The following is a 25,913-nucleotide window of genomic DNA, read 5'->3' as shown; positions in this document are numbered from 1 at the left end:
AAAAGCCCAATACCATATCCTCTTCTTACTTAATGATTCAGATAGTCAGTGTCTGGACTACAGATGAAAAAGGCTAGAAAAGCTGAGAAGAAGGATCAGAAAACTTGGACTTCAAGAAGTATCAGATCTAAAGGAGCTAAAGCTTAAAGAAAACCTCATAGTTCCAGCCTTTAGAACTGAATACAAAGAACTGAGATATAAGAAAATGTCATAGAACCAAATGACGTCACAGAACTAAGGACAGAATCCAAGAGAATGCCTAAGGCAGGGGAGATTGAACTCCAGTGAAGCCATAAATGCTGAGTGTTGCTTGGCCTCGAGCAAATGAAAGGCTTTTATAATTTTACTGTGATCCCGGGCAAGTAATTTAACTCTCATAGCATTTTTTATTTTTTATTTTTTGAGGCTGGGGTTAAGTGACTTGCCCAAGGTCACACAGCTAGGAAGTGTTAAGTCTGAGACCAGATTTGAACTCCGGTCCTCCTGAATTCAAGGCTGGTGCTCTATCCACTGCACCACTTAGCTGCCCCTTCTCATAGCATTTTTGATAGCAAAAAATATAACTGAATACCTTCCTTTTTTAATCAGAAACATTGACAATAGTGGGCACATGGTGTTCATCCAGTGACTCAGTGCTATATCTAGTTCTTCAGATTTGGGGAAGTGCCCTTGGAGATGGAGGATAGGGTTCTGTATTATATATATATATATATATATATATATATATATATATATATATATACACCTCAGAATTGTGGTTTTCTAGGATCTCTTAGGGGGCCAGTATTGGATTCTAAGGGTCATCTTCTTCAACCTTGCTATTTCATAAAATAGTAAAATGAATGAATGAAATTTAATTTCTTTTTAAGAAAAGAAAAAGAAAATAAAACTGACATAAAACCCATTATTTTTCAGTGTAATTAAAATAATATCTTCTATTGTTATTAACAATAAATTTGTTTTTTTCTTTTCTCAGCCATACATTGGATATAAATTAAATAGTTTCAGAGTTGTCAGAGGATATTTTCTAACTGTGATTAAGAAATAAGTGTAGTGCATACTTTAATAGAAATGTTTAATGACACTGTTGTTAGGTCATTTATTTTTCTTATGTATAACTTCTGTTTTTCCAGCCTTGGAAATCAGAAACACATGAACAAATGGAGCAACGTCATGTAAACAAAGAATTTGTGGAAAGGCGCAGTTTGCTCTTGCTGAATAATGATACATTTGACTCTGGGATTGTTGAACGGTATTTTTAATGTTTGTATTTATTTGCATAGATTATGGATTTTAAAAGTAGGACTTATTCATTCAAGAGGTCAGTAAACCTATGGTCAAGTCTTTTCTTTTGTACACACCTGTGCTTTCAACAATGGAGGAAGATATATAATTCAAAACTATCTTCAAATCATAATGAAACATCAGAAGAGAATTTTTGAGTGGAGATGAAAAGGAAATAATAGAAAAATATATTATGTTTATGGCACACAATATGTAAATATCACACTAATTTGCATGACATCTTAATAACAACAAAAACAGCATTTATCAAATGTCTACCGAGTACAGGGCAGTATGTCTTTGTAGAGAGAAACACATTTAGTTAATATGAGGACTATCCCTCATGGACTTTATAGTTTACTTAAGGAGACAGAGCACATAGGTAACTATGATACATGACAAACATATTAGAAGGGATAAATATGAGAGACATAATGTAGCCAGAATCAAGAGGACTTTGCAAACTTTTTGGGTATGAAACTATTTTCCTCTCTGTTAGTCATTTCAATTATGGTCAATTATTGGTCACTCTTTGTGACCAATTTAGGTTTTTTTTGTTTTTGTTTTTAGGGTTTTGTTTGTTTGTTTGTTTGTTTTATTTTTGGCAAAGATGCTGGAATGATTTGCCATTTTCTTCTCCAGCTCTTTTTACATAGGAGGAATTAAAGGCAAACAGACTAGCCCAGGATCAAACAGCTAGTGTCTGAGGGCAGATTTGAATTCAGATTGTCCTGATTCCATACCCAGTGCTCTATCCACTGCACCACCTAATTGTCTTATTTTCCTCTCTAGGAAGATATAAATTTTCTTTTTTCTCCAAACTAGTTGTTTAAAAAAAGTTTTTGAAATTCTCCTTATATTGAGTTTTTGATGTTTTTGAATTTTAAAAAATGGCAAGCTGACTTATTTTCTGGAAATTGTCATTTTGTGTTTCAGGGATCTTGGATTGCCTAGAAAAGGTTTTGGAGCTCTCTTTCCACGACATCCACAAGATCGCCGTAAAATGTTAGTAATTTACTAAAAATACCACAAATCATAGAAAATGTCATGTAATGAGCAAGGATATTTGATTTTTTGAAGTATGTACAATGGGTCAAAGAATGTAGAAAATTCTCAAGTACTATTTGTATATCTGTTAGTCTTACGTTCTTTAATATAATGTTACTTTACCCATAAATAAATGACACCTAGTCTAATATAGTTAATATTACATGAAATACATTGACTTAATTAATATTTTCTTCCATTTTTAAAGGAAATAAATTGTGAAAATAATGTACCTTTATTGACAAAGGTATTGAGACAATCTAATTTAGTGAGTGTAGTCCAAATGAAGTTTTTTAAAAATCCACAATGAAGGATATGTAGAAGAAAACAAAAGACATCAGAAACTAAGGTACCCAGAGCAGCTTGTGTATTATGAATGACCATCATAAGCATGCATTATTAGGTAAAGTTTTTGCTTTACGGGCAGTAGGGATCTGTGAACTAAACAGGTAGAGTTGATCTGACTGAGATTTTATCTTATATTATTTACTGAGAGATCAATAACAAGGCATTTAACCTCTCATTAGTTTCCATATCTATAAAAAGTAGGTAATAATAACTGTATTATGTAAAGCACTCTTTTTGAGTGAAGCATTATTTAAGTACTTTATGGATTTGTGAGTTATTAAAGAGCAAACTTACTAATAAGTATTTGAGGCTGGATTTGAACTCATGGGGATGAGTTTTCCTGAACCAAAACTGAGTGTTTGATCCATTACACAATCTAGCAGCCCTTTCATAAATATGATACCTATCTTAACATAGTTATATGACAATTATTACATAATGACATGTTGACTAAATTAATATATTTTTTCAAGAACAATTCTGATTGTGCCATTCAGAGTCCAAATAAACCAAACTAAGTCACTAAGAGATAATTCATGATGCCCTCAGATATGAGTCAAAAACCGACCAGTTTTTTTAAATCTCCAATTGATATTCTCACCCTTGGATGTCCTTTAGTCAGATAAGGATTAGCTGAAGGAATTGGGGGTGTTTATTAAGAACAAAAGGAGTCTCATTGGAGACATGATAGCTATCTTCAAATATTTGAAGGTATATAAATAGAAAAGGCTGTTTTCTTTAGCTCCCCTAAATCACAGGATTTTAAGAAGAATTAAAACAACTACTTCTTAGGTATGTTACAGTGAATTAGATAACCTGTGAAGTCCCTTTCTTCTCTGAAATTCTGTGATTCTGTCTATAACTCTAGTGTAAAAATACTTCAGATAATGGCTAAGTGGTGTCATTCATTTTTATATTTGACAAAGCAATTGAAAAAACATAGTTATAAAATTTCTTTCTTATTCCATCTTGTTGGATGAATGTGGAGAATATATGATCCATTAGGAAATAAGACATTAATTTAAATGGTTGGTTAGAACTATTTGTTTGCTTTACTTAATTCATCAATATAAACAAGGTATTAAAAACCTAAACACTCTGTTTTAGTGAGAATACACATTGTATACCATTTTGGAAAATTCACCAAAATATATAATTTAGAATATTTTCTCTTGAATATTAACTATTCTTTTGTGTCTTGTCAGCTGTATAACAGCTAAAACTAAATGTCAATAGGAAAAAGACAATGAATAAAAGTGAATTTGTTTTATGGACTAGAATAATGTGTTTCCAGTTATGCAGGAAAACTGTAATTATGTGACTATAATCCTCACATTAATTCTTCTGGTGAAACAGTATAAATGTATAACTTTGTCATAATGGAGAACTTTATTAGAGAACATTTAATTTAAATTTTAGAATACGTTAAATTAGTTGCAATTACATTTGTTAATTTGTTTCTTTTTCTTACTACAATAACCTTGGGTTTATTTAATTTGGGACCATTTCTTTGAAGACAATTGTTTCTTTTCCTTGTAAAAAAAACTTCAAAACTTCATAAAGGAAAAATGTTTCAATGAAAAAATTTTGTAATCAGAGACCTGGGTTTTTTGGTAGTTTGAGCCATGCATTCATGATTCACCTCAAAGTAGTAATTTTTGTCATTTACATAATAGAATGTAGTTGCTAGTACTTTACGGTTTTACAGAGGACTTTTGTAGATACTTTCAGTCCATTCTGTAGTTGGAAAAATACACCTGGACTGTTATAGTAAATGATGGTTTGGAACCGATCCTTATGTGTATGTATGCCCCTTATCTGGATCACTTTTCTTTGGACAAAGTGCAGTTTGATTGGTAATGTTCTTCCTAAAATGGCAACTGAAAACAATACTTCAAATGAGATTCAAGCAGGACAGAATACTGAGGACAGTTATTATATAGCCTATAAACTATGTAGTGTATGATTATATAATCACTTAAATACTGGTCTGCTGATGACTCATTGAGTTGGCAGTTTAGATCTTTTTCATATAGCCCTAATCCAATTATGTCTATGCCACTCTGTATTGTAAAGGAAATGTTTTGAACCCAAGAATTCTTTGCATTAAATTTCATTCTATTATATTTGGCTCATTTGAACACTGCCTTCTCATCCAGTCATCTAGCTTTGGATAATTTGCATATCTTCCACTTATATCATTTGTGCCTTCCTCCAAATATGCAACTATAATACCTTTACTAAATAATAGAAAAATATAGAACCATTTCCAGAAAGATTTTGTAAACAATGCCATTCTTTTCATTTCAAAGAAATGGATGCCAAGAAATAAAAAATGCCATTAACAGTCAGAAGTATTAACAATATACCTTGTATATTACTAGGATTGGGTTCCTAGTATAGATTGAAATTCAACATTAAAATAAGGAGAGAAAGAAAATGAATTACTTTCCAGCACTTGGTTTAAAACTTCGGGCACTCCATTAGAGACTTACCTCTAAATTTAATATGTATCTATAATTAAGAATAACAATATTTACTCTTTGGATCTGTTCATTCAAATGGTTCTGAAAAGCCCTATTTGTAATATTAACCACCTCCATAAAGAAAACATGAAATCCTGATAAGTGCTTTATTGAAATGTGAGTAGTAATTTGCATGAAGCTATCAATGTTGACCCAATGACTTCTCTAAAAGCTTGTGTATCTTCCCTGTAATAGTATATTCCAGATCTTTGCTAGGATTTGAAGTCAAGCTTTTATTTTTTTCTTTTCTTGAAAACTGAGATGTTTTTCCATTTCCAACTTTCTAGAACCTCGATTACTGACTAGCTCAACAATCACACCCATCAATCAATTACTTTGGTAGCCAAGATTGTAATGCCTCCTGGATTGGTACCTTGAATTTGTCTAGAGCACTTAGAGGCTCTCTTATCACTTCTTCATTTATCCTTTTACAGCTCCCTGACAAACCATTTTTGTTCTGTCTTTTCTAGTCTAGAGTTCATTTTCTTTATTAAAATACCAAAAAAAGCCAAATAAAAGCTGAGTAGTTCTGCCTTCTCACCATAATCTGTTATCATCTATCTATCTAGATTAATGATGATGATGATGATGGGCGATGATGATGATAAAAAAAAATGCCACATAGAACACTTTAAAGTTTTCAAATGGCATTCCTCACATTTTTGTAAAGATAAATAGTATAGGTTTCACTATTTTTATATTACAGATGACTATAGCTAGTAAGTATCTGATGAAGGATTTGTTACATGTCATTAAAGTTTAAGTTGGTCATTGAATTTCTTGTATTTTCATATGAGTCTATTTAGGCAGCTCCCTGTTCTTTTCTTCATTGGTATCTTTGATGTTGTAATACCTAAATACTATTCTTGGGAGCTTCCCATCTCTCATGTATTTTATATCTCACATTTTATATCATCAGAAAGTACTATAATATGCTTATGATACTGAGGAGACTATTTGTGTAAGAATGAGAACTTTCTAGAACTGAAGATTTATATGCCATTACTTTTTCAATATCATATAATATATCTAGTTGGCATTTATAGCTAAAATATCATCAAAGCACCTATACCTCACATCAATCAGTCTTTCTGATAGATTGAAGAGATCATTATCTATGATGTAGTCAGTCTCATTTGGCCAGTATACTGTTGTTTTCTCTTCCCCTATTACTCTACCATGATGACTTCTAAGTATTAGGGGAGCAAAAAGAACACTAGAATTGGACTTGCTGAAATTTCTGTTTAAATTCCAATTCAACCTGTAACTAGCTATGTGGATATAGGCAAATCATAGACTTCTCAAACCTCAGTTTCTTCCTCTCTAAAACGGCACTAATAATATTTGTAATAATTAATTCACAAGGTTATCACAAGGACATGAGATCATATATGGAAAGCACTTTGCAAACCTGAATATGTTCCATAGTTATTAGCTATTGAATATGGACATAAATGCCAGTTTATATTTTCAGAACACTTTAGACTATTCAAAGTTCCTCCATATACATTATATTTTCTCATCCTCACAATGGTGTGAGGGAAATATAGCATGCACTATTTCCTTCATTTTAACATATAAAGAAACTGAGACACAGATTTATATCTATACCAACTCCTCCTACCCAAAAGTATTGAAGTATTACATGAGCACAGATGATTTATTAAACCAATTAACTGGATATTAGAAAGTGGAAGGGTGTGATACAGAATACATAAGTTTTAATAGAGGAAAAGGTGCCAAAACCTTGGAATAGACGGCATTTCAACCTTGGAGGCAGCAAAAGCTTGAATGAGCATGGTATCAGTAATAAAGTGGGTTCTTAGTTAAGTTCCTGCTTTAACTATGATAAGGGCTTCAGTATAGGGGTAGATTTAGTAGATTAAATCTTGCAGTATAGGAGATTCTTATTGGGGAGATAGAAATTAAGATGAATTATTCCTATTTCATAGTTTTATTCATTGCCAGCCCTTGGTACTATTGCTGCTGCTGTTTTTATGGCTGTTGCTGTTGCTGCTATGGTATCATTGGTTTAGGAATTATTGAGAAAATTCAACCATTGCAGATTAGCAATTATTCTTTGCCTTATCAGTCTTGGAGAGCATAATTTATGCAGTCATAGTTTAATGAGCTCATCTCAAAATGACATTAAAAGAAAATAGAAAAAAAATCTATTTTTTTGTGTTTATTGTGTCTTTTCATGAATATTGGTTTATACTTTGCAGGGAATATATGACAACATATCGTGAAGACTATGTTCCTCCCTATGATTACTCGAAAGTTGTAAGTATGAGAGAAAAGAGCTCCATTAAATGGCTATATATATATATAGAGAGAGAGATATAGATATAGATATAGATATAGATATAGATATATGTATATAAATATAGATATATGTATATAAATATAGATATATGTATATAGATATAGATATATGTATATAATATGTATATAGATATAGATATAGATATATGTATATAAATATGTATATATATACATATATGTGTATATATATCTATATATAGATATATCTATATCTATATCTATATATAGATATATATACACATATATGTATATATATATATATATACATATTTATATACATATATAAAATATATTTCCTGTCTAGAACAACTAATCAAGTTTTGAAGGTAAGAAGAATCTGCTAGAAAAATATTTACATAGAGCTATTAGCAACATGTCTATGGAAGTTATTAGTAATGTTACAATTTTTTTTTTTTTTTGATTCTGGGGTTAAGTGACTTGCCCAGGGTCACACAGCTAGGAAGTGTTAAGTGTCTGAGACCAGATTTGAACTTGGGTCCTCCTGAATTCAAGGCTGGTGCTCTATCCACTGCGCCACCTAGCTGCCCCCTAGTAATGTTAAAATTTTAAGTAATTTGTAGATTGCAAGGGGAAAAATCTAATTTTAAATGTACTTTCTTTCTTGTTTACTGCTATTCAGAACTTAACATTTAATGGTACATACTTTTTTTTAAGATTTCTTTTCATCTCTGCTACTACACATTTGTACTACATCAAAAAAGAAAGGTGATATATATAGATATAAATATAGATATATACATATATCTATCTATATATGTATGTATATATTTTGGGCAAATGTGAATTTTAAAGACTATCTTAATGCTTGAACATACTTTTGTATTTTTGAAAATAAATAATATGGAAAGTATTCAGTATTTTTATTTCAACTTACAACAGGAACAATGGTGCTTCTCATTCTCCTGATCTTTAAAGGAAGGGTGTGATACAGGATAGATAAGTTTTAATAGTATTTAAGTAGTATAGATTAAGCTCATTTATCTCCCGGTGTTATAAGCTACCTTGTAATGATTAGGGTAATGGCAAGCTCAGGTGATAAATAGAGATCACACAAGTAGTATGAAGGTCCAAGGCTGGTAGCTTAAAGTTTGATTAGGCAGGTCAGGACTTAGATAATCATGACTGCTTTTAGGACTTAGGCAAAACTTATTCTGATGTGCAAAAAATAAGACATATTACTCAGACAAGAGAGATTTCTACCAGCAATATGTGAACAGCAGAGGGAGCTCCTAGTGAGTTTGTTACTCTAACAGGGCATGAAGACATTTGCTGCTCTTTCATCCCTAGCATTTTATTAAAAACTGATCTCCCTGGAGTTAAACCATTTAGACTGTGAAAGGACCAGATACATAGGGGAGTTGGGTCTAGCCCCTTGGTTGAGAGAAGATATAGAAAGCTTGTACGGAGAAGTTTTGGAAGAATCTCTAGGGAATGGGGTAGAGAATCAATTTGAAGGGGGTAAAAGAATTGTGTTACTATAAATTTACAGCAGTTGGTAATATGATTTCCTGTAGTTTCATTTAGCAGTAAAAGCCATATGATTATGAACTGCTGGAATCTCTGTCTTCTAAAAGAAAGAGCTAATGATTTTGTGTTCTATCTCCTTTTAAAATTCAGTTTTATTTTATTTTGAGTTCCAAATTCTCTCCCTTCCTCACTCCCTCTAGTACTCATTGAGAAAGCAAGAAAAACAAAACCCACTATAAAAATGTATACTCATGCAAAACAACTTTCTGTATTAACTATGTAAAAAAAAACTCAAATCAACCCAAGAAAAAGAAAAGAGAGGAAAAAAAAACAACACACTTTGGTCTGCAAAGAGTTAATCAGTTCTCTATCTGGAGGTGGATAACATGTTTCACCACGAGTCCTTTGGAACTGGCTGCCCAATGCCCAACTTTCAGAGTTGATTATCTTTAAAAGAGTTTTTTAATGTATAAATTGTTCTCCTAGTTCTGCTCTCTTTATTGATTCATTTAAAACTTCTCAGGTTTTTCTGAAACCACCTCCTTCATCATATATCATAACTTACTCAGCCATTCCTCAAATTGATGAGCCTCTCTTCAGTTACTGATTCTTTACCGTTATAAAAAAGAGTTATTATAAGTATTTTTGTACTTAAGGTTCTGTTTACTCTTTCTTGGATCTCTTTAGTATATAGACCCAATAGCATTGTTCATATGTCAAAAGGTAAACAGGGTCATATTTCTAAATTACTTTCCAGAATGGAAAGTTCATAGCTGGTGGCCTATGGAGAAGGCAATAAGAGGACCCCCACTATACTGGATACAATTCTAATCAACAAAGATGGGCTGGAGACTGGGATAAAAATAAGGGGCAGCTTAGGGAAAGTGGCAACTTGATTTCAGAACTTTGAGAGAAGTGAATTAGAAAGAGAGACAGAAAGAGAACTTTAAATTTTACAAAGTACAGGTTTTATATATCAACTTCTTTGAACTTTACATCAATTCTGTGTAGTCACTGCTATTAATATTATCCTCACTTTATAGATGAGGAAACTGGGATTTATAAAAGTTAAATTACTTGCCCAGGGTTATACAATATACAATAATTATCAGATGTAGGATTTAGATCTGGATCCCACTGACTCTTTTTTTAAAAACAAATTTTTAAATTTTGTTTTATTCTGAACTTAGAAATAAAATAGCATCTCCATAGAAAAGTAAAATAGGAGGTGAAAAGGTGATTGTACATGAAACATCAAATCTATTATGTACAACTTACTATTCCTTTTAAATATGCAATAAATTTATTATATATTTTTCCTTCCTCCTTTTACAATGTATAATATATTATATCCTATAATAGCATAATAATGTGTCAGGAGTTCTCAAAATGAACTGAGAATAATAAAGAATTTCAAGGAAAATAATCAAAGAAGTATTTTATGGGTGTTTTCAAAGCAATATTGGGGGGATGGAAATTAGAATAAAAGAAGGATAGTACTAACATTTAAAGTAGATGAAATTAAGAGAATGGATGATGAAGAGGATGATGAACTATTCAACTCTTACCTTAGCTCTGTTTTCTTTGCCAAGTGAATGGGTATTTTTTTCTGGAAAATTTTAGAAAGCATTTTTTCAGATATGTGTTGGACTAAACAACCTCTGAACTTTCCTAATTCACCCCTCTCCCTCATCACTCCTAGTCTGATTTATTGCTTTCAAATTAGTATCTCTGTCTTCAGTCTTTTCCAGTTTTTCTCCTTTTCAGTTTCTTTTCCATGTGATTGTCATATTGGTTTTCTAAAGAACACAGGTCTGACCACATCCCTCTTCTGTTTAAGAAGCTTCAGTAACTTTCAGATGAAATAGCTCAAAAGAAATATAAGATATGCAAATTTCAAGAATCTACCCCAAATATTCACATGGATCATTTGGTCTCATATTGGATTCATTTGGATCCATTTTGGTCTGATCAGTCATAGTCAGACAAGCTATAACTTGATTCTAATGTCATTTTGGTCCTCTTTTAGCATGAAGGACAACAATTAGCTTCCAATTACCTCTAAAATAAAATCTATATTCTTCTGTTTGACATTTAAAGCCTGTCACAATCTGGTTCCAACCTCTCTTTTCAGATTGAATTAATTTTACTCTCTATTACGTGTTAAGCTCCAGCTAAATCAGCTGACTTGCTATTCACTATATACAATATTCCAATTCACACCTCTGGACCTTTACCTCTCATGCTTAAAATGCTGGTCTTTTATGTTGGTCTTTTTCATCTTTGACTCCAAATTTCTATTTCTCTTGAAGTTCCACCTCATGGGGCCTTTTCTGATTCCCCCTCTCCCATTTGTCAATGTTCCTATGTTGTTTCCCCTCAGAATGTAAAATGTGGGAAGTACGTACCATTTCATTTTTCTCTTTGTATTCTCAGCACCTAGGACAGTGTCTGGCTTGTATTAGACACTTAATAAAATGCTCATCAGAATGAAGTTTACTTCTGAGGTAGATGATTTGTGAGACTAGACTTGCTAATTCTTTCTTTAATCCAAATCAACAACTGTAATATAGTAATTTAGAGTGGAACACTAGCTGCATTTGTGAAGATATGAATATATATGAGAAACTGAGTCCATTCTTTCTTTTTACCTATATGACTATTTCAACTCCTAGTGTTATGAGTACACAGATTACTAGAAACCCAAAATCCATAATAGTCTTAGTTGTTAGCAATGAATGTGATAAAAGACCTAAGATGGAAGATTGCACATAAAAGATGTATGTCAAGGGTTTTGTCTATCTCTAGTAGGAGAATAATATTTATGTCTGTTTTATACAAGTTGTGTTTAAATTATTGGGGTACCTTTTCAAGTCATTTCCAGATTGGTAGAGTTATAGTTCAGTTCAGTGTATCAGAGGGCAGAGTGGTAAATAGATGTTGGATAAGTCTCAGAAAAGCTTGTAGCAGCTCAGATGTGATAATCCTGTTTTTTCCTACCAACTCCTTCAGTGATGTTATTGGGCTCTAGCTGCTGTGCCTCCATTGAAGACAGGCAGAAACACTAGAAGAGAATTAATTCTTCTTATTCTGTTCCAACTCCAATGTTTTGTCTTATTTTCATGGTTAAACTTGCTATTGCCAGAGCCAGAGCACAGTGTGCATCAGAGGTACAGTGCAAATATACCCTTCAGGAAGTCTGATTCATCAAACTTGAGCTCAGTCTGTCATCAGAGGCAGTTGTCAACAGAGTAGTAGGCATTTTTATGACAGATTGTTATATCAACTGAGTTAGTCAAGTATGATTTCTGAATGCCACTACCAAACCATCTCTCATAAGAACTATCTTCTCTACCTTGCCAGAGTCACCAACACTATTCAATTCACATCAACAAAGTCATAAAGTACATACTATAGGTCAGTTACTGAGTCAGGTTCTTAGATAGATAACAAGGGAAAAAATGAGATACTCTTCAAAGATTGTCTTCAAGGATCTTATATTCATTAGTCTTTTTTCTCTTTTGTTTCTTTCCACTAGGAAAAGACCAATCAGTAGCATGTTACTGCCACTTTTGAAGGGTTACCCATACCTTTCCTAGCCCTTGCCTGTCTTTTTGGCAAGATGAAAGAGAGTTTAAGGGTCAGTGTCCTTCCTATTACAATCCCTGCTCTGGGGTAAACTGGATTATGGAGGGAAGACCTGTATATGCAAGAATGTTTGTGGTGGACAAAATTAGAGGGATTGGAAATTCTATGTAGTGGTTCATAATCATCTCCTAGAGTTCTTTTGCTGGGTGTAGCTGGTTCAGTTCATTACTGCTCTATTGGAACTGATTTGGTTCCTCTCATTGTTGGAGAGGGCCACATCCATCAGAATTGATCATCATATAATATTGTTGTTGAAGTATACAATGATCTCCTGGTCCTGCTCATTTCACTCAGCATCAGTTCATGTAAGTCTCTCCAGGCCTCTCTGAAATCATCCTGTTGGTCATTTCTTACAGAACAATAATATTCCATAATATTAATATACCACAATTTATTCAGCCATTCTCCAACTGATGGGTATCCACATAGTTTCTAGTTTCTGGCCACCACAAAGAGGGTTGCCACAAACATTCTTGCACAAACAGGTCCCTTTCCCTTCTTTAAGATCTCTTTGGGATACAAACCTAGTAGCAACACTGCTGGGTCAAAGGGTATGCACAGTTTGATAACTTTTTGAGCATAGTTCCAAATCTCTCTCCAGAATGGCTGGATGTATTCACAGTTCCACCAACAATGTGTCAGTGTCCCTGTTTTCCCATATCCCCTTCAACATTCTGCATTACTTTTCCCTGTCATTCCAGCTAATCTGACAGGTGTGTAGTGGTATCTCAGAGTTGTATTAATTTGCATTTCTCTGATTAATAATAATTTGGAGTGTCTTTTCATATGACTACAAATAGTTTCAATTTCTTTATCTGAGAATTGTCTGTTCATATCCTTTGACCATTTTTCAATTGAAGATTGGCTTGATTTCTTATATATTAGAGTCAATTCTCTATATATTTTGGAAATGAGGCCTTTATCTGAACCTTTGACTGTAAAAATGTTTTCCCAGTTTATTGTTTCCCTTCTAATCTTATCTGCATTAGTTTTGTTTGTACAAAAACTTTTCAATTTGATATAATCAAAGTTTTCTACTTTGTGATCAATAATGATCTCTAGTTCTTCTTTGGATATAAATTCATTTCTCTTCCACAGGTCTGAGAGGTAAACTATCCTATGTTCCTCTAATTTATTTATAATCTCATTCTTTATTCCTAGGTCATGAACCCATTTTGACCTTACCTTGGTGTACGGTGTTAAGTGTGGGTCAATGCCTAGTTTCTGCCATATTAATTTCCATTTTTCCCAGCAATTTTTGTCAAACATTGAGTTCTTATCCCAGGCTGGGGTCCTTGGGTTTGTCATACACTAGGTTATTAGAGTTATTGATTATTTTGTCCTTTGGACCCAACCTATTCCATTGATCAACTAGTTTATTTTTTAGCCAATACCAAATGGTATTGGTAACTGTTGCTTTATAATATAATTTTAGATCTGGTATAGCTAGCCCACCTTCATTTGATTTTTTTTTTCATTAATTCCCTTGAAATTATTGACCTTTTGCTTTTCCATATGAACTTTGTTGTTATTTTTTCTAGGTCACTAAAATAGTTTTTTGGGAGTCTGATAGGTATAGCACTAAATTAGTTTAGGTAGTATTGTCATCTTTATTATATTTGCTCACCCTATCTAAGAGCATTTAATATTTTTCCAATTGGTTAGATCAGACTTAATTTGTGTGGAAAGTGTTTTGTAGTTTTATTCGTATAGTTTCTGATTTTCCCTTGGCAGATAGATTCCTAAATATTTTATACTATCAGTAGTTACTTTAAATGGAATTTCTCTCTGTAACTCTAACTGTTGGATTTTGTTAGTGGCATATTCTCTATATTCTTTTATCCAAGCTAGACCCAAACCCCCCAAATGTGACTCTGCCTCATATTTTTCAAACTATAAAAATAAAAAAAAACTCATAGGAGCTCTTCTGATCTTTGAATCTACTATCTACTTTGAATCTACTATTCAAATCTACTGATCTGAATCTACTATCCAGGAAATAAAGAAAAAAAAATCTTTGTTGGAGACTCTGAGAATTTCAAACTGATAACAGTTAACCAACAAATGTTTATTAAACATATCAATGCCTGAAATTAGGCTAAGTTCCAGAGATTCAAAGAAAAAAAAATACTCCCTGCCCTCAAAGAGCATTTATTTCATTAGAAGAGAGTTTTTATGTATATAAAGAGGCATATACAAGATACATACAGATTATTTATATGGCGACCTTAAAGTAGAAAGCCCTTGCAATCTGGAAATACCTCTCTCAAAAGGTGGTTTTGTTTTAAATTATCATTAATGCTAGGTAGAATCCCATTCTAGAATTTTTAGTTCATAAAGTATGTTTTTATGCTATCCAAAGGGGATCAGATCTGGGGTCAACTATGTAGTAAGTTGGTTTCCTCTTAGGGGAAGAAAATATGGCACTACTAATTCTTCAATCATTGCCATTGCTTCTAGGATTCCACTTAGGATTGATTTATTGATCAGATGAATTCCTTAGAACTAGAAAATTAACTTCAATCTATCTTTCATGAGCACTTCCTTAAATCTATGACATTGGGCCCTTCCTGGTGCTGCTTAGATCCTAACCTAAATCTCCCTTTGTATTGATTGACATGATTTTGTCTTCAGACTATCTGGCCCCTTCTTTTTTATTATAGCATTTTATTTACAAGATATATGCATGGGTAATTTTTCAGCATTGACAATTGCAAAACCTTTTGTTCCAGTTTTTCCCCTCCTTCCCCCCACCCTTTCCCCCAGATGGCAGGTTGACCAATACATGTTAAATATGTTAAAGTATAAATTAAATAATATATATATATATATATATATATATATATATATATATATATATATATATATATATACACACACACATGCCCAGTTATTTTGCTGTACAAAAAGAATCGGACTTTAAAATAGTGTACCATTAACCTGTGAAGGACATCAAAAATGCAGGTGGACAAAAATAGAGGGAGTGGAAATTCTATGTAGTGGTTCATAATTATCTCCCAGAGTTCTTTTGCTAGGTGTAGCTGGTTCAATTCATTACTGCTCTATTGGAACTGATTTGGTTCATCTCATTGTTGAAGAGGTCCACGTTCATCAGAATTGATCATCATATAGTATTGTTGTTGACCTATATAATGATCTCCTGGTCCTGATCATTTCACTCAGCATCAGATCATGTAAGTCTCTCCAGGCCTCTCTGTATTCATCCTGCTGGTCATTTCATACAGAACAATAATATTCCATAACATTCATATATCACAATTTACCCAACCAATCTCCAATTGATGGGCATCAATTCATTTTCCAGTTTCTAGCCACTATAAAAAAGGCTGCCCTAAATATTTTGGCACATACAGGTTCCTTTCCCTTTTTTAGTATTTCTTTGGGATATAAGCCCAGTAATAGCACTGCTGGATCAAAGGTTTGCACAGTTTGCTAACTTTTTGGGTATAATTAATTCCAGATTGTTCTCCAGAATGGCTAGATCCATTCACAATTCCACTAACAATGTATTAGTGTCCCAGTTTTCCCACATCCCCTCCAACATTCATCATTATTTTTTCCTGTCATCTTAGAGAATCTGACAGGTGTGTAGTGGTATCTCAGAGTTGTCTTAATTTGCATTTCTCTGATCAATAGTGATTTGGAATATGAGTGGAAATAGTTTCAATTTCATCATCTGAAAATTGTCTGTTCATATCCTTTGACCATTTATCAATGTTCCAAATCATTCTTATCTGGCCCCTTCTTAACTAATTTCTTCCCATAATCCTGGCCTGCTTTGAATTCTATCAACTGCCCAGACTGTTGAATCTACACTTCGTTTAAATATCATCTCTTCCTATAATGCCCTTGTTTTGAATCAGTTAAAGGTGAAGTATATAACTTCAGTTGTATTTTTCTGTCTCCACGTCTAATAGCAGGTTAAAAATAGGACCTGAAAAGCGCAGAACTAAATGAAATTTTTATGGTTAAATTTAAATTTAAAGCATCTATAGCTTTTCACTTAGGATGCCCATCTTGTGAGAATCTCTAGCATTGCTCTCAATTTTTTTAAAAGCAGGTTTCTAGGGGTAGCTAAGAGGCGCAGTGGATAGAGCACCAGCCCTGAAATCAAGAAGACCTGAATTCAAATGTCTGAATTCAAATGTGACCTCAGACACTTAACACTTAACAATTCCTAACTTGCCTTAGCAAAAAAAAAAAAAAAAAAAAAAAAAAAAAGCATGTTTCTTTAGTACTAGTATAGCATTATCAGAGAATTATATATCAATTCTATACCAATGTGCCATTATTTTATTTTTCAAAAGTGGAACACATAAAATTGTTCCAAAATTTTCTTTTGTAATGAAATCTTACAAAGTTGACCATATTTTTTAATTAGAGAGAAATGTATTACACTATATTCTTTGAATTGTACTTAACTAAACAAACACTTAAGACACAGGTTTAAACCTAGATGGGAAAGCAAGTCTAGTATTATATCCCCATTTTATAGATGCAGAATTAATTCCCAGAAATATAATATTATATTGCTAAGGTTACACTGTGCAAGAGCCAGTCTTTAATAGCAGAAGTAGTTATTTGAACTCAGATACTTTGGCTTCAGAGCCAATGAGCTTTCCATCACATATTTAATCTTTTCTTATGCACTTCCTTTTATTAATTTGAATATGAGTATCTGGGAAAAATACTTTTCACTTGACTATATTTTATCTATTATTGGGACAGTTGATAAAAATGCATCCAAAATAAGAATGCATTTCTTATAACTTCTCCTGCTATGTCTATTTTTACATTTCTGATAAACCAATTTAAAATAGGTCTTTGACATGATTGAAAAACTTATTTTATATAAAATTTTGATTGGAAGAATATTTTATGCTTATTGGACATAATCAAAAAGTTATGACAAGAATGTGTATTTATACAATCTTCTTCTATTCTACTTTCCATTCCCATGTGTCATTCTAAAAGTTCATCCACTGCAGCTCAAAAATTTTTCTGGACAGAAGGTATAGAAACTAGTGATAAGTGCCCACCTCACTCATAGAAGAGAAAAAACATTAGTACTTCTAAAGAAAATTGAACATGGAAAATTGAGCAACATCTGACTCTTAACTTATAATTTAGTGGTTTATCTTGATATCATAGGCTCAACCTGGAGCATGCCTTTCTGCTCACTTCTTTTTCCATTGCTTTACCTCCCAGCACCCCCTTCTGGGCTTTTTGTGTTCAGCATTCTATAAGTTAGTCACAAACTCTTGACTTATCACACAATACTTCTGGATCTAAAGTACATGGAACTTTCCAGCTGTGGCCTTCCTTTGTTCCTCAACCAAAGTAGCCTCAACATTCTATCATGGAATTGGTTTGAATTCCATGTATTCAACCTATCATGAGAACTACCCGTAGTCCTGGGAAGCAGCATATTAAAAAAAATTTAGGAAAGCTTACCTTGACTAGATTATTAGGAAGAGAAAACTTGGCTGGAAGCTGGGATACAAATATTAGTGACCTAACATTTGATATATATTGAGGGGTATCCCATAGAGGATTATATTGTTACTGATCATCCAGTCAGCAGACATTTTTAAAATACTTACTGTGTGTCAGATAGACAGAGCAAGGAAAAAAATGGTCTTTGCCCTTAGTGAACTCAGATTCTAATGGAGAGATAACATACAATTAACTATATGATTACAAGATACAGTGTAAATGGAAGGTAATCTTTAAGGGTAAGCACTAGCAAGAAGGGAAAATTGTTCCAAAATCAGATTTGAACTCTGTTGAAAAAATCTAAGACAGGCAAGAGGTGGGAATGAGGAGGGAGAGCTCCCAAGATTGATGGGACAAGCAGTAAAGAATTGGGAAATGGTGTCATGTTCTAGGAATAGCAAGAAGACTTCAATGTCTCTGAATTGCAGTATATTTGTGAAGCAAAGAGTAAGAAGGACAGAAACATAGGAAGGGATCAGGTTGTGAAAGATTTTAAATGTCAAATAGAGGATTTCATATTTTGTCCTGGAGATAATGAGAAACCCCTGGAGTTTATTGATGTGGGCCATGACATGTTCAATTCCGTTTTTAGGAAGATTATTTTGGGCCCTAAATGCAGAACCGTCTAAAGTTGAAAGAGACTTGAGGAAGGGAGGTCACCCAGAAGGATTTCACATTTATTATTATACTCACTTGTTGGCAGCCTTCTTGCTAAGTGCCTAATGTGGCTATGAAATAAAGTGTACTACAGTACACTTGCACACTGTACGGTGTATTCCAGATATATAGTTTAGGATACAGTAAATCAGTTAAGGCCCTTTACTTCATTCAGATATACTCTATTATTTGTTTCTGCCTGTAGAATCTACATTAGCTAAGCTAGGATTAAAGTCAAATATATGACTGACAGAACTCTAGAAACTCTATAGCCCTTGCAGGGAAAACTACCTCAGTTGCTATAATCTGTCTTATTTGTGCTTTCATATATATGTCAACATATGGCTATTACTTTAAAAATACATTAATTTTAACTTTATTTTTTCTCTATTTCAAGTTTAAAAATTTAGCACCTGTTTTTGAAAAAACAAGTTCTCTGCCTCATTCTTTCTTTCCCTCTTTTTAAAAAGGGAAACAATTTGATTTAGATAATACACGTCCAATCAAGCAAAATATATTTCATCATTCCCATGTTGGGAAAAAGAACAAACAAAAAAATCCCACCAAGAATAAGAATTATATATTCAATCTGCATTCATTCTCTATTGGTTCTTTTTCTATAGGTAGATATCATTTTTCATCATGAGTCCTTAGGGATTTTGACTATTTGTTTAGACTTTGACCACTGGTCTTGCTCTGTCCATCAGTGATCTTACTCTCTAGATTTTTTTCTGTAAATTTGGTCTTGACATTTATCTTAGTTTGAACTCTGCTCTTCCTTCTTCCTACTCTGTTTCTAACTATTAAGTAGTACTTGACCCTCTGCATGTCTTTATTCCAGCTTGCCTACCTGTCACTAACTTTCAACTACATGAATGTTTCCATTCTGGTTTGTTATAGAAGTCCAACTTTACTCTGGTTACTTATTACCTAGATGGTGCAATATATCCACTATGCTAGGCCAGAATAAGAAAGAATTTAAAATCTGGCCTCAGATATGTACAAATTGTATGAGCTCAAGTTCCTTAATTCTGTTTCCCTTGCTTTCCTTATCTATAAAATAAGCTATAGACAGAAATGGCAAATCACTCCACTATCTTTGCCAACAATATCTTAAGTGGGATCATGAAGAGTTGGGCATGACTGAAAAAAGACTAAACAACATTATAGACTCACCTGTTCTAAACTATTTCTCTGCCTATTGTATTTTCTATTTTACATTGTCCTTATTCCAAATTTCATAATTCTGACTCCCTATCCTATAATTTGAACTATCACCTACAGTCCTAGTATCTCCAGTATCTTCTCACTTTGTTCATGATTTAATATTAATAAAACATTAGTGGATAGAGTACAGGACTTGGGAAGATCTGGATTCAAATCCTACCTGAGACACTACATAGCCATGGGATCCCTAGGAAAGTTATAACTTCCTTCTGGCCTCCATTTCTTCATGGAGTTAGCCTCCAAGACTCCCTCAAGTTCTCCCTCAAGTTCTAGTTTTGTAATCCTGTGATTTGATCATATCTTATAAATAATAATGATTTTTTTATTTTTACACTGACAACTTCCTTAGTCTAATACTCCACCTTCATTTATTTTTCTAATCTCTTACTTCCAACCAAATTAATTTATTTGTGTCTATATCTATTCTTGCATAGGTCATTCTTACCTCTATTCCTAAACATATATTTCCTATCTTTCTAGAGGTGAATTCAAAGAATCTTTTCCCATGAATTCTTTACTGCCCAATATAATCTGTAATAATTGTGCTTTTCTTATGTCTCTCAGTTGAAATAAACTCATTTATGGAAAGGCTTTGCAAACTTTAAAATGCCACATAAATCAATCAGCAAGGATTTGTTAGGTTCTTATCATGTGCCAGGCATTGTACTAAGATTGAGGGACACAAAAGAAAAGGAAAAAAACCCAGCCAATCCCTATCCTCAAGGTGCTATTATTGTTATTCTTTTAGTCAACACATATGCTAATGCACCAAAATTTTAGCTCAAAGATCAGTGGGATTGTGGTATAAATAAGACACAAAGGGTCAGGTGTGGTACAAATTATGGGGCATTATAATACAAGCCAGTTATCCAATCTGAGGCTAGGACTGGACAGACTTCAAATTCAGTTATAATTTATTTAACTCATAGGCAGCATAAAATTAATATCATTGAGGCAGAAGAACATAATGTGCTAAATAAATTGTGACAGAAATCAAGGAATGGAAGAAGCTATTAGGCAACTGCAGTTCTTCTGAGCTTTCCCTTCTCTGTGTCTAGCAAACTAAAAGCAAATGAAGCTAGCAAATTAAGATAATGATGATGTTGTGATGATAATGATGAAGAAAACCAAATATTTCACATCTAGATGAAGCTTTGAGTCCTCTTGGAGACTAGAACTGACCACAACTCCCATCATCAATTGCTTCCACAACATTGCAAGTTGTGTGTGTAGGGGTGTGTGTGGGTCTGTAGAAGCAGGCAAGAGGGCATGAGAGGGGGAAGAGCATCAGGAGCTCCATACTTTGTTCTACTTAGCTTAATACCACAATGATGGCACAAGAAAATAAGAACCCAAATCCAAAAATAAGAACCATTTTATCCTATGCCTCTTAGCTTCTACTGTCCACTCCTTAAATATTTAACTACATATATTTTCTTATTAGATTTGGGCTGGTTTTTTGCTCACTATAAAATTCATATGTAAAAATGTCTTCCTACCTTCTAAAATCTCTAAATATTCTCATGGAAATGCCAGTGCAGTCAAGCATTCTCTAGAATAGGGGGGAAAAGTATACCTCCCCCGAGTAATACAGATAAATTTTGTACTGGTTTCTCTCTATCACTTTCTCTATATTTTTCTTTGTCTCTCTCTCTCTCTCTCTCTCTCTCTCTCTCTCTCTCTCTCTCTCTCTCTCTCTCTCTCTCTCTGTCTCTCTCTCAGTCTCTCTCTCTCTCTCTCTCTCTCTCTCTCTCTCTCTCTCTCTCTCTCTCTCTCTCTCTCTCTCTCTCGCATATAACTGCGTGTTGTAGATAATAAACTAAGCTAGACCAGATTCTTTAGACAGTTACCTATAGAAAAGGGGTCTAGACTAGATGCTATTTTAAAGCCCTTCTTATACAATCTCAAGAGATTTATTTTGTAAAAGAAAACATAGGTGAACCTCCCAGTCCCTTATTCCCCCAAACCAAAAAAAATAAAGCAAAAAAAGTATGCTTTGATTTTCATTTAGCCTCTATCAGTTCTTTCTCTGGAGGTGGGTAACATTTTTCATCAGAAGTCCTTCAGAATTGTCTTGTATTAATGTGTCCAAGTTTTTCTGAAACCCTTCTTGCTTGTCATTTCTTATAGCACAATAGTATTCCATCACAATCATACACCTCAGTTTGTTCAGCCATTTTCCAATTGGTGAGCATCTTCTTGGTTTTTAATTCTTTGCTACCAAGAAAAGTGCTGCTAGAAATATTTTTGTATATATAGGTCTTTTTAATTTTTCTTTGATCTATATAACATACAGACCTATAACATAGATTGCTGAGTCAAAGAGTATGTACAGTTTTATCCCTCTTTGGGCATAGTTCCAAATTGCTCTCCACAATGGTTGGATGGACAATGCTTTATTGGCCCAATTTTCCATATTTCCTTCAACATTTGTCATTTTCCTTTTCTGTTTTGTTAGCCAATCTGATAAATGTAAATTGGTACCTCAGAGTTGTTTTAATTTTTATTTCTCTAATCAATGGTGTTTTAAAGATACTAATTTTAAAAATATGAGTAGACAGTTTTAATTTCTTTTGAAAACTGCTTATTAATATTTTATTTTATTTTTTCCCCCTGAGGCTGGGGTTAAGTGACTTGCTTAGGGTCACATAGTTAGGAAGTGTTAAATGTCTGAGACCAGATTTGAACTCGGGTCCTCCTGAATTCAAGGCTGGTGCTCCATCCACTGCGCCACTTAGCTGCCCCCAGCTTGTTAATATTTTAAACAATTTGTTTATTGGAAATGACTCACATTTTTATAGATTTAGCTCAGTTCTCTACATATTTAAGAAATCAGATTTTTATCAAAGAAAGTTATAAAAAATTTTTCCCAGTTTTCCATTTTCCTTCTAATCCTTAGTCATATTTTTAAAAAAAATTTACTCTTCCCCAATTACATGTAAAAATTATCTTTTACTTCAAATTTTGAGTTCTAGATTCTCCCTTTTCCTTGACTTCCTCCTCAATGAGAAGACAAACAATTTGAAAAAGATTGTACATGTGCTGTCATGCAAAACACATTTCCACATAAGCCATGTTGTGAAAGAAAACAGACCAAAAAAAACCTTCAAGAAAAATTTAAAAAGTAAAGAAAAAGTATGCTTCAAACTGCATTAACAGGCTCTATCTGTTCTTTCTTCGAAGTAGATAGGATTTTTAAAATCATAAGTCCTTCAGAATTGTTTTATATCATTGTATTGCTAAATTACTATTATTATTATTATCATCATCATCACAATTGACCATCATACATTATTGCTGGGACTGTGTACAATGTTCTCTTCTTGTTGTTTTTTAAAATTTCACTGTGCATAAGTTCATAAAAGTTTTTTCCATGTTTTTTTGAGTTCATCCTGCTTGCCATTGCATAAAAATTTCTTGGGCAAAAAAGAATCAGTAGAAGAAAAATTTAAGAAACTGATAAGGTGGCGATGCTGAAATTGTACCATAGAAGGGAAATAAGTACATGAAGCAGCCTCATATATTGAGGGGCAACCCAAACGTGGCACTTATCTGACACTAGGAGTAATGTGGATTGTAGCAGAGCCAGAAGCTTCAGAGAAGCATATTTTCATTATATTCAGGGAAAAAACTTCATAACATTCATAATTATTTCTAATGACCACATTAAGTAATTGGAGAAGGAATTTTTGTTCAGGTTCAGACTAGATGACATCTGAAATCTCATCCAACTCTGAAATTCTCTGATTCTTTGGAGATTTGTTTGACAAACTATGAAAAATGAAGGGTAATTTTCCTAATGGTCAAGAATAATAGTATCTCATCACAATCATATCCTATAACTTGTTTAGCCATTCCCCAATTGATGGACATCTCAAAAAATTCCAGTTATTTGATTCCAGAAAAGATCTTATGTGTGTGTGTGTATATACATATATATATATATATATATATATATATATATACTTTTTTTTGTACACATAGATCTTTTTTCCTTTTTGTTTTTTATTTCATTGGGATCTAGTAGTGGTATTGCTTGGTCAAAGGTTATGCATAGTTTTATAGTCTTTTGGGCACATTTACAAATTGTTCCACATAATGGTTAAATCAATATATAATTTCACCAGTAATTTTAGCCATAAATTTCAAAGTCATTTTTATGCTAAAATTGTTTAATTATTCCACATGAAAAAATTATCTTTGCATAATATTCATAACTGTGAATGAGATCAGTTTTCCACATTTAAAAGCATTAGTGAATCTACTAGCTAGATTTGTCAGCTAATAATTTTATCCAGAGATAAAATATTTTAATTATTTGGAAATGAACTGTTGTCTGTAACACCAATATCTTAAAGAGTAATAATGTGGCAAATGACCTATGTTCACTTCAAAAATGTTTCTCTTATTCTCATAGCTTCAGCCCCTCCAAGATATTTACTCGACAATTCACAGAAAATGCTGCTCTCAATTCACTGATGTTGAAGGGTATAAAAGAAGAGGTATTCATTCATGGCAGGATGAGAGTGGGATTTATTCCAATGCAAATGTAAAACAAATAATCTTCCCCTCAGTTAATCCTATTCCCCCTATTCTGAAATAATGCCCTTTATCTTCTGTACAAACGTACTTCTTTAGTTCCATTTCTGATGAAAGAGAGACAGTTAATGGTTTATTATATGTTTTAATAAATAGCTTATTCATACATTAGGTTTTTTCTTCTAGTATATGACTTTTAAAATAGATAGATATCAGCAGCAGCATTTCTAGTATATACATTGTAGTTTAAGGTTTGCTAAGAGTTCCACAAATGTGAACTCAAGAGAAATCATTTTACACATTATATGTGTGTGTGTGTGTGTGTTTGTGTGTGTGTGTGTGTGTCACCAAATGTAAAGACTATCTAGTGTGGAGGTTCTTAACCTGGCATGCATGAATGTGTTTTTAAAATATTGTTATAGTTACATTTCAATAGAATTGATTTCTTTTGCAAACTTGAATATTTCATTTTTATAAATTTAAAATATTATTTTAGAAGCTAGTAGGCTTCACCAGAGTGCTGAGAAGGGTACAACTCCTTCAGTTTACATAAGGAAACTAAATCATATAGAGATGAATCAACTTGCCCAGGAACACTTAGGAAGTATAGAGTTGAGCAGATTCTTCAATCCAAGCTTGATATTCTATTTCTTCTGGCATTCAGAGAAGCTCCTCCCCTTTGTTTGGTAAATTCTTTTTCCCTCATGAGAAGAGGATCACAAGAGCACTTACCTAAATACTTCTGTATTTAGAGGGAACACTCATTTGACAAGATGTAAAATCATATACTGAATTATATATGGTACCTAGAAAGGTTTAAAAATTCACTTTGCTCTACAGAAAAGTATGTGCTCTAAGGCAAAGCTTCTTAAACTATGTATCATGACAACACATGGAACTGCATAACTGAATGTGGGGAGTTGTAAAAAATTCAGCTACAGTAAAAGATTTCTGAATGCTTTACATTCTGCAATATCAAATATTCCACCAAGATTTAATTCTTTATGTAAAAACAAGCACATTTATCCCAGTATATAAACTTGCTTTCATTTTTAATAATTGGTAAAATTTTAGATATACCAATTTTGGGTATATTCCTTTATGACTGATTTGTATATTTATTTTATATGTCTATTTACCTGGGGTTGCATAAAAATTTCTCTAGCAAAAAAGAGTCACAAGTAGCAAGATTTTAAGAAACCTTGATAAGAAACTGATAAGGTGGTGATGCTGAAATTATACCATAGAAAGGAAATCAATATATGAAGCAAACATATATGCTAAGGGGCAACTCAAACCTAACACTTC

At 32.9% G+C, this 25,913-nt stretch overlaps 1 protein-coding gene across 3 annotated transcripts in view; it reads left to right on the top strand.

Moving 5' to 3' along the window:
• The window catches only part of CFAP95 (cilia and flagella associated protein 95), a 93,570-nt gene extending 68,797 nt beyond the window's left edge, over positions 1 to 24,773 (top strand). For all 3 annotated transcript variants that reach the window (XM_074280716.1, XM_074280717.1, XM_074280718.1), the window contains 4 exons: positions 1,134 to 1,252; positions 2,221 to 2,289; positions 7,430 to 7,487; positions 24,484 to 24,773. In XM_074280716.1, the coding sequence (XP_074136817.1) occupies positions 1,134 to 1,252; positions 2,221 to 2,289; positions 7,430 to 7,487; positions 24,484 to 24,669 (432 nt within the window). In that variant the 3' untranslated portion in view covers positions 24,670 to 24,773. The remainder of the gene's footprint in view (positions 1 to 1,133; positions 1,253 to 2,220; positions 2,290 to 7,429; positions 7,488 to 24,483) is intronic.
• Positions 24,774 to 25,913: the final 1,140 nt, after the last annotated feature.

Source organism: Sminthopsis crassicaudata, chromosome 1 (genome assembly GCF_048593235.1).
Source record: "Sminthopsis crassicaudata isolate SCR6 chromosome 1, ASM4859323v1, whole genome shotgun sequence".
NCBI lineage: Eukaryota > Metazoa > Chordata > Mammalia > Dasyuromorphia > Dasyuridae > Sminthopsis > Sminthopsis crassicaudata.
This window is presented reverse-complemented; position numbering and strand designations above follow the sequence as displayed.